We start from the raw sequence: 11160 nt of genomic DNA on the forward strand, positions 1-11160 counted from the left end.
ACTACCAGTGCCCCCGTCGTGGAATAAGTTCACTCTAGGTCCCTCAATTTGTCGCCCAATCTGATTTTTGTCCTCAGTCCGCAAAACCAGATACAAAACATCCCTCATCTTACAAAACCATGCAAATGAGATCCCTCGGCAGTATTGGTCTCTGGTTTTGACTGACGTGGCATTGACATGGCGCTTACGTGGCAATTAGATCTAGAAAAAGCTCATAGGGCCCACATGTCAGCTACGCACAACAATAATAATAAATGGTGGGGCCCATTGGCCCCATACGTCATCCTCAATATCTCTCTTTCTCCTCTCGCTGGAGTCAGAGGCTCACAGCAAAGGCAGGCGGCGACCGGAGCTGAGCGGACGGCAGCTCCGACCGCCAGAGCAAGCTACAAAGCGGAGCGGGGTGGCCGGAGCGGGCGACGGGTTGAGCGGCGGCGACCAGCGACCGCTCCCGACTCATCGCTCCCTTCCCCTTTTCGGCATGTGGGCGGCGAAGGACGGAGCGGCGGGGCTGGACAGCTGGCAGCGGAACGGGGCGTGAGGCCGAAGCAGCGGCGGCGGGCAGAGTAGGCCGGCGGTGCGGAGCGGGACGGGTGGAGCGGCGGCAACCGCTCTCTACTCCTTTGTCCTCTCTCCCTTCCCTTTTTGTCATGTGGGCGGCGGCCGACCTCGACTCCATTGCCACCTCCCTCGACAACGGCGTGCTCACCGTCCGCTTCTGGAAGTTGGCGCCCAACCAGATCAAGGGCACCCGACGCCGACGCCCTCCTCCACGGTGCCGCTTGCGCCCTGTGGCCCCGCGCGCCGCCGACGCCCTCCTTGACGCCGCCACTAGTTGCGTTGGCCCCCAAGATTGTCACGCCGGTGCCCGCGCCCAAGGCTGCCGCCACCCCGACGCTCACGCCGGTCGCCGCCACTACGACGCCCAACGCCGCTGTATCTCCTAGCCCAGGCTGCCCAGCTCTGACATGTCGTCCTCACTTGCCGCCGAGCCCCCAGCCATGACGGCCTGACTGGGTAGGAGGAAGGTGGAGGTGGGGAGGATGCGGGAGAGGGAGGTGATGATGGGGCGGCGGAGGATTGGAGCCAGGGGTCGAGCGGCTGGTAGGTGACCGGCGACGACGAGGACCTGTGACGACGTTGCTTGCCGCCTTGATGAGTCACTGCATGACGGGGACCTCGCCGATGGGGATTGACCACCGGAGGAACGCGGCGGCTTGAAGGTGGAGTGCGACGGTGGCGCGCGAGGTCGCCGAGGGCGCCTCCTCGCTCGCCTGCGGGAAGCCGGGAAGGGAAGTTGAAGAAAAGGGAGAGGGAAGAAGAGAGAGGAAAGAGAGAGGGGATAGGGAAGAAGGGAGGTGAGGCTGACATATGGGGCCCACGTGAGCCCCACCATTTTTAATTATTTTGTGTTTGTTGCTGATATGTGGGGCCACGGGTTTATTATTTTTGGATTCAAATTGCCACATAAGCTCCACGTCAAATGCCACGTGGGACAAAGACTAAGTTAAACTAGCCACGTTGGCGCCACGTCAGCCAAAACCGCCTTCCAAACCGCCAATGGACCTGGTTTGCACTGGTTTTGATAGTTGAGGGACCTGTTGTATCTGGTTTTTCGGTAGAAGGACGAAAGTCGGATTTGTTGACAAGTTGAGGGACCTCGGATGAACTTATTTCCCCCGTCGTAGGCCTTCTACCAAGTAGATAAGCCCACTACCAACCCGTCCAAAACCGCAGAAAATCAGCAGTCCTCACCACCCTACCCTATGGCGTCCGCCGCCGTTGCCGCCGCGGCCGCGCCGCTGCGGCGTTCGCTCCTTCCCTCCCTCAACCCGAGCTGTCTCTTCTCCTCCCTCGCGTCCTCCTCGCACCGCCTATCTCTACCGCGCGCCCTCCGCCCCGCGGGCCCTTTGCCCTCCGATGTCGAAGACTCGGACGATTCGAATGCCGGAGACGGCGCCGGCGAGGCCCTCAGGAAGAGCCGCAACGACCTGAAGCGGGAGGCTCGTCGCGCCGTGCAGTGGGGTATGGACCTCGCTAAGTTCTCCCCTCTCCAGATCAAGCGCATCCTCAGGTGCCTATCCAGCCTACCTTCACATCCGATTCTTGGTAGTACTTCTTCGTTGGAGGGCACCTAGTATGTGATTCTTGTTTCTCAGGGCTGCGTCGCTAGATCGCGAGGTGTTCGACGCTCTCATGCTCGTGAAGGTACATCCTTTGTTCTGGTAATAGCTTGTATATCCGTTGTTCTTGTAATAGCTTGTATATTTGATTGCAAATCACGTTTTTGTCTGTTTTCTTGTTTTGTAGAGATTTGGATCAGATGTGCGGGAAGGAAAAAGGAGGCAGTTCAACTATATCGGTATCTTTACTTACTGGGTTAATTGGATCCATGCCACTGCAAATATGTCAATTCAAAAAAATGTCACTACTATTCAGTATATCGGCTACGTGGCACTGAAAATTGTGGAAATTGGATCCATGCCACTCCATCACGTTTTCCGTCAAAAATCTTTATTAGCCCCCAGCTGCACGTGGGCCCCCACCTCCCTTCCCTCTCTTCTCTTTCCTCTTCCTCTCTCTCCACCACCGTAGATGCGGCAGGAGGTGTCGTCTCCGTCGTCTCCATCGTTGTCTCAGAGAGGTCGGGCCAGGCTGCGCCTGCGTTGTCGTTGTTGTCGAGCACCTCGTCTCGGAGCTGGTGAGCCACGCGGTCTCTGTCACCGTTCAAGGGAGGAGGAGGTGGTGGTGGAGGAGGCATCACCGACGACTGAGTACCCATCCTCGCCACCGTTGCCGAGGACCTCCATGATGCGCGGCTAAGGCAGCGGCAGCTAGAGGGGTGCGCTATCAGCAAGGACCCTCTCCTCAATTAATCCATCGCTAGTACGCTGCTCTGATGGCTCGCTTCGCCGTCGTCGCCATCATCGTCACCCTCCTCGCCGTCACGGCCGCTGTGCAGGCCCCGGGAGCGGCCCCCATCCCGGCACCCAAGATGGCCCCGCTGCCTGCTCCCCCGACGAGGTCCCCGGCCACCGCTTCCTCCATCCCGGCAAAGGACAAGAGTCCATGGTGCAACAGTCACAACAATGGCAGAGCAAGCAACAGTAGTCGCGGCACGAGCAATTTCGGTGGCGGTGGCAAAAGCTCATCGTGATAGTGGCGAGGTCTCAGTCCATCGTCATTTTTGGCTTGATGGGACAAGCAACACTGCATCAGTCGGCATGGTGGACAAGCAGCCGTCACAATAACGATCGGGGACCTCGTCGGCATGGTGGGCTAAACTAAGCCCTTTGGTTTGAGAAAAACCGATCCTTGTTTCACCGAGGAAAAGAGAGAAATTCTGTATAAATTGACAATGCTGACTTGAATTGACTAATTCAGTTCCAACTATTCCACATTAATGGGAGTACATTTATGTTTCTGCTTCACGAATATGATATTTTTTGGGCATTTCTAATAATAGCAAGCCTTATTCCTATTTTAGCATTTTGGATTTCAGCACTTTTAAGCTCCGGTTTGTGAAGGACCAGAGAAGCTTTCTAGTTATGAATCGGGTATAGAACCCATGGGGGGGGGGGGCTTGGTTACAATTCCGAATACGCTATTACATGTTTGCGCTAGTTTTTGTTGTTTTTGATGTGGAAACGGTCTTTCTCTACCCTTGGGCAATGAGTTTCGACGTATTGGGTATATCCGTTTTTATCGAAGCTTTCATTTTCGTGCTTATCCTAGTTGTTGGTTTAGTTTATGCATGGCGAAAAGGAGCCTTGGAATGGTCTTAACTGAATATTCAGACAAAAAAAAAAAAGGATTGCTTCTCTTCCAGGGAAGTTTCATTTTCCCAGAATGTATCCTAATTTTTGGCCTAATTCTGATGATCGATTTAACCTCTGATCAAAAAGATAGACCTTGGTTCTATTTCATCTCTTCAACAAGTTTAGTAATAAGCATAACGGCCCTATTGTTCCAATGGAGAGAAGAACCTATAATTAGCTTTTCGGGAAATTTCCAAACGAACAATTTCAACGAAATCTTTCAATTTCTTATTTTATTATGTTCAACTTTATGTATTCCTCTATCAGTAGAGTACATTGAATGTACAGAAATGGCAGCAGTCTCCTCCGACTCCGCCCACTGATGCCCCAGACACCAATGCTCCCTCCGCCCTTGCCTCGTCTGCGGTCACCCCCACCGCCTCTGCAGTCTGCACCGACCGGCGCTCCCACCGGCGCCCCCGCGAGCTCCTCTGCATTCACCACCACCGGTGCTCCCATCTCGGGGATGAAGGAAGAGATGGGGAAGAAAGAAGAGGAATAATGGAGGAAGATAGAACTGACATGTGGGTCCCACGTCCAGGAGGGTGACGGAAAACGTGATGGAGTGGCACGGTTCAAAATTTTCAAATTTCTAGTGGCGATAAGGGATCGCCCAGGATCGGGTGGAAGGTCGGAGAAGCCAGTCTTCAGGTCCATATTTTTGGAAAAACTGTGATGTCTGGAGTTGGTAATGATATAGGTCCTAGAAATTTGGCTGGCTACGTTACTTATAACCGCAGAACGAGCAATGAATCCCCAACGACAAACGAACGTGCAACAATTCCTGCACCCGCAACTCCATCCTGCAAGTTCAGTGCTCCATCAGTGTTCAGTTTCATCCATCCCAAAGCAGGTCGAGCCCACTTCTGAACCACAGCCGATGGCCTGAACGACACCTTCTGCAGACTCTACTGGTGGTATTCCCCGAGGCGACCTATATCCCCACCAATGTGATCTCCATTACAGATGGACAAATCTGTTTGGAAACAGAGCTCTTTTATCGCGGAATTAGACCTGCTATTAACGTTGGCTTATCCGTCAGTCGCGTCGGGTCTGCCGCTCAGTTGAAAGCTATGAAACAAGTCTGCGGTAGTTCAAAACTGGGTACCTCAAGTTTATAGTTCTAAGCTGAAGAAATAGCCTGAGTCAACTTATCTTCTTTACAACCTCCAAACAAACAGAAAGACTAACGCCGAAAGATATGTTTTGAAGAGAGCTCCATCGGGTTGAAGCCGAATTGCAGAGAATCAAGATCTTCTACCTTTGTGGAGGGACTTGAATTATTACTTCTATTTACTTGATTTGCTGGGGAAGAAAATCATTAAAAAACCACTAAGGCCGGGCAAGTGCAAGTCCCGATAACGGGAAGAAATGCCTACCAAGTGAAAGAAAGAGATCGCAATGGTCTAAGATATAGTCAGTGAACAATAACTCAGGGTAGCCGATATGCTGAATAGTAGTGGTATTTTTTCTAATTGTCATATTTGCAGTGGCATAGATCCAATTAACCCTTACTTCTTTCGTTGATGCTACAGTTATTCCCATCCATTCTTTTAGTTGCCAACTAGACATTGTTATCTTTTTTAAATGAATTATTTATGAGATTTTGTCATCTTGTAATACATATGTAATGTCTTCTGGTAGTGTAAGTTGGAAAAATTAGTGGCATATATGAGAATGGACATTCGTTAGTGGCAAAACCAAACTTTCCCCTAATATGTCCGAAGTCTAAAAGGGATCAAATTTATTTGATGGTTTGTTTCAGATCTCAAGTGCTTTTGTACACTGCTTGATCTATATTTGCTGTGTACTGCATTAATGTCCTATGATATTAGGGAGTGATTTCTTTAGTGCTTTTGCAACAGTACTGACTTGGACACCGGGTGTTGCAACAGAAAACAAATTGAATTTATAGCTTATTTAATCAATTAATAAGCATTTATTTAGTTCTAGTAATTTTTCTTATTGAACGAGTAGGTGATTTTTAAAATTTGGGGGAGCCAATAGTGAAATGGAGGACATGTTGAAAAGTGGTGTAAATAGTATAAATTGTGGGCCCCCAGATGTCAGTAGTAGGGGTGGTGTGGGGATGGACACTGCGACTACTAACATCATTATTTTAGAAAGATTGTTAAAAATATAACTAAAAATATATGTGCTCAGACTGTTGCCAAATAACCAGCCTTTTACACATGCTCAGGTTTTGGCATAAGGACATGCACACATTCTTTGGTCAAATTATACTTATCCTGAGTTTCTGAATACACAAGAACTTATTCTTGAATAGGACTTCCTTTTTTTTTTAAATATCCTTGCTGATATTATCATCCTAGCATTGGAAGTTGTCATGACCAGGCTGCACATATGAGCTTTTTCTCTGACTGCTCTCAAGTTCAGCTCCTGCTATTCACAGCAATCAACCAACAAATTAAATAGCAAGTCTTACAAAAAACTCCCACCAAAACAACCAAGCTGGTCTCTTATAAACTGAAGGAAAATCAAGAAAATAAGCACCACTCTTGATTCCAGGAAGCCAAAAACCAGAAATTTCCTCAAGAATAAGCACCACTCTTGATTCCAGGAAGGTGACTTGCCGATGTCCTCCAAAACAACCAAGCTAGTCTTTTATAGGGCTTGTTTGGTACAGTCCAACTCCTACATTTAGCTCCATGAGTTGGGTCTGGAGTGGAGTTGTGGAGCTACCTAAACCCAGCTCCACAACTGTAGTTTATTTTGTGAGAGAGCCCCACCCAGCTCCACTCCCATTTTTAGTGGAGTTGAAACTATTTGGCTGAGCTCCAGCTCTAGGAGGGGTGGAGCTGGAGCTGGAGTTGTGCCAAACAGGCCCGTAGTCTGCATGGTCTTTTTGGCAGCTGCTAAAAGGTGTTCTGTGTTATGTTAGTTCCAAACCATGGTGTTTAAATTAAAAGTCCACTAAACCTGGTTCTTGTTATTGCATTAGCCCCTAAAAATGGTGCTTCTGCTTTCTGAAATTTCAACATGTCAAATTGTACCTAAGCAAAGGGATTTCATTGAACTTGATATTGATTTGCCTACAAATAATATGATTTTTACGATATAAGGTTGTCGTCGAAAAGAAACAACGGGATAGGTTCTAGCATCATCATATCATTCAGACTGCCACACTATATTTGGGTTAGTGATGATATAATATCCTATTGATCGGCTTTTGCATTTTTCTAGCGTCACTGATTGCCTAGAAGGCCACGTCTTCCCTGCTCTAGTGCTTAGGCTGAAACCTTTATTCTATGGCAGCACTTGTGTCATTTGGACTACTAGCGATCCATCTAAGCTTGAGCAATTGAAGGAAATTGCTGTTGGTGCATTGTTTGTAATGTCTAAGTCAAGAGTTTACTATTGATCTCAATATGTGCCATCCAAGCTTGATGTTGCAGATTTCATCACCAAAGCTTGGGCTTGAGAACATCTCTTCAATTACTCTAACTCAATGCCTTAGGTCTTCCTATCTCCAAACTCACATGCATGTAGGCCCATAGTAATAAGCTCCAGACTTCTTCAAAAAGGGAAACTCTGTAAAGAACCAACCTTTTCTGAATGTTATGTTTTTGCATTCATGTATTCACCTAGATCAAGTAACCCTTGGATTCATATATTTGATATTTATTTTATGTTATTATTTCTTTCAGGAAGACTTCTGCGTGGTGCACAACCCGAATTGATGGACACTCTAATCCAGTATTCGAAGGATGGCGATGATAACAGGTTACTTGCATTAATGAGTGAAAATACATTCTTGATGGAAGATGAGGAAATAGAGGACTTGCCTTGCAATGAAGAAGAGGTGCATCTTATTTCTTGTCCCTCAACTTTAGACCTGTTTATTTTTGTGCCTCAGTTCCAAAACCAGCTAAATTTCGTCCCTCAAATCTGAAAACCAAGAAAAACATGTCCGTCTAACCAATAAACCTTGTTTTGTATCACATGAGTCCACCTTGGATCCTACTTATATGGTTAACCTAACTCACTGTTTCTTGCTCGTTCCTCTTTCTTGCTCTTGCTATCTTCAGCAAGCATCCTGTTCTTCCTTGCCCAAGTGACCAGTTAGGACGCCCAGATCTAGCCATGGCAGGCCCAGATTGTGTGGTCCCACTATGTCCAGGCAAGCTCACTCTAGGAAGTTGGACAGGACTTCAACAATCTCCTCATTCTTTGTGATGCGCATTTCACATCGTTTCAGCTGAACCGGACCCAAAATAAAATCCATACAATACTGATGCGACCATGCCACCCTGACACCGATAGGATGGATTCCATAGGAAACCTGATAATTTGATGGCACTGTGCAGTAGGAGGATCTCCAAGCGGTTTTGGTTTGCCTTGTATGCAGCATTGCACAGCAGTTCTGCTCTATCTGTGCCACCTGATCTTGTAGGTTCTCCAATTGCAGGGAAGTGATCGTCACTTTAGAGCAGCATCGCGTCCTATTGTGGTTAAGGCATGTGACAAGTGTCACAGGTCTTGCTTCTATCAGCTGTATGAATTGAGTAGCAGGGCACATCTCCTTGGTATGGATGATGTCCCTTTTAGTGGCGTATTGGCCAACTAGATTAAGAACAGCAGAAAGAACACTGAGAAGGAAAAGGAGGCTGACTGATAGGATTCCATTGCTGTCCTGGAAACACAAGAGCATAGTTAGATACTCCCTCAGTCCCATTTTAAGCGCAGCTGTGGGTTTTTGTATTCAACATTTGACCGTCCGTTTTATTTGAAATTATTTTATGATTAGTAATTTTATTGTTATTAGATGATAAAGCATGAATAGTACTTTATGTAGGACTTTTTTTTAAAAAAAAGTTCATAAAATTTTCAAATAAAATAGATGATCAAACGTTGGACACTTGGATACATAAACTCATGACTGCACTTAAAATGGGACAAAAATGGGACAGAGGGAGTACTAGTAGATGCCTAATTGGTTAAAACCAAGTGAGTTTTTTTGAGGAAGCAGGGACATTCTCTTTGGTTTTGGTATTGGGATGAGTTTTATCCTTTTTTATAGTTCTGGTCAAAAAACAAGACCACTTCGAAAGTGGAGCGACTAGAAATAGACTTCTTTGCTATAGTTTAATATTACATGCTAACGATTTGAAATTTTGAACAGGGTGACAAAGAGCATATTGAAATTGCAGATAGATGGTTTGAGGGCCTCCTTTCCAAAGACATTTCAGTTACTAATGAAATTTATGCGATACATAATGTTGAGTTTGATCGTCAGGTATTCTCTACACTTGTTTAAACTTTTCATTGTACTATTTTACTCGACATATAAGATATTTGCTTAGTCAACAGTTAGATAAGATGGTGATGATCCGTTTGGCATCACATAATACTCTTGTATAATCACCTTAATAGTGTTTTTTTTAGAATACATGCATAATTGGTGTTTTCTAAATAAACTAAAATTTTGCCTGTAATATCTAGAAAAGCTTCACTGGAATGTAGCAAGTTGGAACCCCATTGTAGGGCAGCCATAGGTCTGCTAGTTAGTGGAAGGCAATTGCATAGTTGTAAAGGAGATCAGTAAACTGAATTAGTACCAACACAAACTGACTAAAATAAAAGAGATCAGGCCATCCTTTTTGTTTTCTTTTTCTGAATTGCCTAATTGATAATTTTTCAGTGCCTGCTAATAATAAGCCACTGCATCTTAGATTTCTCTTCAGTACATATTAAACCTTAAGAGCAATCAAGGAGCAGGTGGTTATATATGTAATGTTTCACGGCTGTGTTAATAAGCCCTATTGCATTCATGTTAAACATTGAATGCTCAACCTTATATATGTACCATCCACACTATATACTCTATCTGTCCCAAAATATAAGGGATTCTAGATGGATGTGACACATTCTAACACTACAAATCTGTACAGCGAACCTGTCCAGATTCATAGTACTAGGATATGTCACATCAACCCAAAATCTCTTATATTTTGGAGAATGGAGGGAGTATATATTAGTTGAAGAAATTAACTGATGTTATGTTAACAGGAACTGCGGAAGCTCGTGAGGACAGTCCACATGGTCCAAGATAATATAGAAAATGAACATGAAGAGGAATCTACCATGAAGCTTTTGGGAGCAAAGAAACAACTTTTGTGCTTCCTTCGCTCCATTGCTAAGGAGGCATACGTCAAATCATAGATTTACTCACTTCTCTTCTAGATGGTTCTAAAATGCTTTGTTATTCAGTTGTAGAAATATTGGCCCAAATGGCCCTGCTTTTTTTTAGACTCATGTACTTTATTTAAAGTAAGGGCGCACTGTGTATGTCAGAGGGGAAGTTAACATGAAGAATTACCATATTGCAGAAAAGCACCTAAGAAATGGGCAAATTAACCTTACAACGCTGTAGAGATTATTGATATCCCATACCCACACGGCATGTATATCCGACTGGGTATGGGGTTGGGGTGAAAATGGTATGGAAAGTTCCCGACTGTACCGATACCGTTTCCGCAAAACTAATATAATAATAATATTTTTTTACCGATGTTACCGTTTTCAAAATGTAGTTTTTTTTTTAATTTCTGTTAGCGTTGCATTGAAGTTGGCACTAAATAGATAAATTCCTAAATATGGAAATTTCCTTACCGTTTCCGTTCGTTTTCAAAAAAAAAATAAAATACTGTACCGTTTCCGACCATTTCCGACCGTTTTCATCCCTAGGGTTCCATATATGGATAGAATATATTTAGTAAAGGAATCAGTTGTTATATTAACTTATATACCAAGGAAATATCCGGAAGTCCTAGTCGGTTGCGATTGTAATTTATCTCTACATACCTAGTCCGTAAGGAACATGGATTGTATCTTGTAATCCCGGCTCCTTCCCCTATATAAGGAGGGGTCCGAGTGACATGGATTGTATCTTGTAATCCCGGCTCCTTCCCCTATATAAGGAGGGGTCCGGGTGCCTCTAGGGGAATAACTTTTCATCTAGATCATACAGGAGTAGGGTATTACTTCTCATCGAGAAGGCCTGAACTTGTATAAACCTTATGTCTCCTAACCCATCCACTTTTCCTGCTTGATAGCCACCCTCTTTTTTTTGATCGGGTAGCCACCCTCTTTTAGTATTGCCGAAATATTGTTTCGACAGTTGGCACGCCAGGCACGCCAGGTAGGGGTTGCGTCAAGCTTTTCATCGACAAGCGCGATGGGATCCGTTTCAGGCATCGATGACTTCGCCTTCCCTCCCGGGCAGGCATACCGATTCGGTAGCCTCAACTTCATCACCGACAACTTCGGCAAGATTTCTCTTCTCGACTTGGATTTAAACTAGTCGGGAGTAGATGCCATC

General features: G+C 45.6%; 1 protein-coding gene across 1 annotated transcript; it reads left to right on the top strand.

Moving 5' to 3' along the window:
- The first annotated feature begins 1733 nt into the window (after positions 1 to 1733).
- LOC4335309 (uncharacterized) lies at positions 1734 to 10201 on the top strand. Its single transcript, XM_015781163.3, has 6 exons — positions 1734 to 2074; positions 2160 to 2208; positions 2311 to 2362; positions 7487 to 7641; positions 8962 to 9075; positions 9849 to 10201. Exons 1-6 carry the CDS (start codon positions 1767 to 1769, stop codon positions 9999 to 10001), a joined length of 831 nt encoding a protein of 276 aa, XP_015636649.1. The 5' UTR covers positions 1734 to 1766; the 3' UTR covers positions 10002 to 10201.
- The last annotated feature ends 959 nt before the right edge of the window (positions 10202 to 11160 follow it).

This window comes from Oryza sativa, chromosome 4 (genome assembly GCF_034140825.1).
Source record: "Oryza sativa Japonica Group chromosome 4, ASM3414082v1".
NCBI lineage: Eukaryota > Viridiplantae > Streptophyta > Magnoliopsida > Poales > Poaceae > Oryza > Oryza sativa.

Bases quoted from the DNA above. Each gene is read 5' to 3' on its own strand.
- LOC4335309 (XM_015781163.3), top strand. From the start codon at position 1,767: ATGGCGTCCGCCGCCGTTGCCGCCGCGGCCGCGCCGCTGCGGCGTTCG. The intron at 2,363-7,486 runs GTATCTTTACTT...TATTTCTTTCAG, and splicing joins GAGGCAGTTCAACTATATCG to GAAGACTTCTGCGTGGTGCA. The intron at 7,642-8,961 runs GTGCATCTTATT...AATTTTGAACAG, and splicing joins TGCCTTGCAATGAAGAAGAG to GGTGACAAAGAGCATATTGA.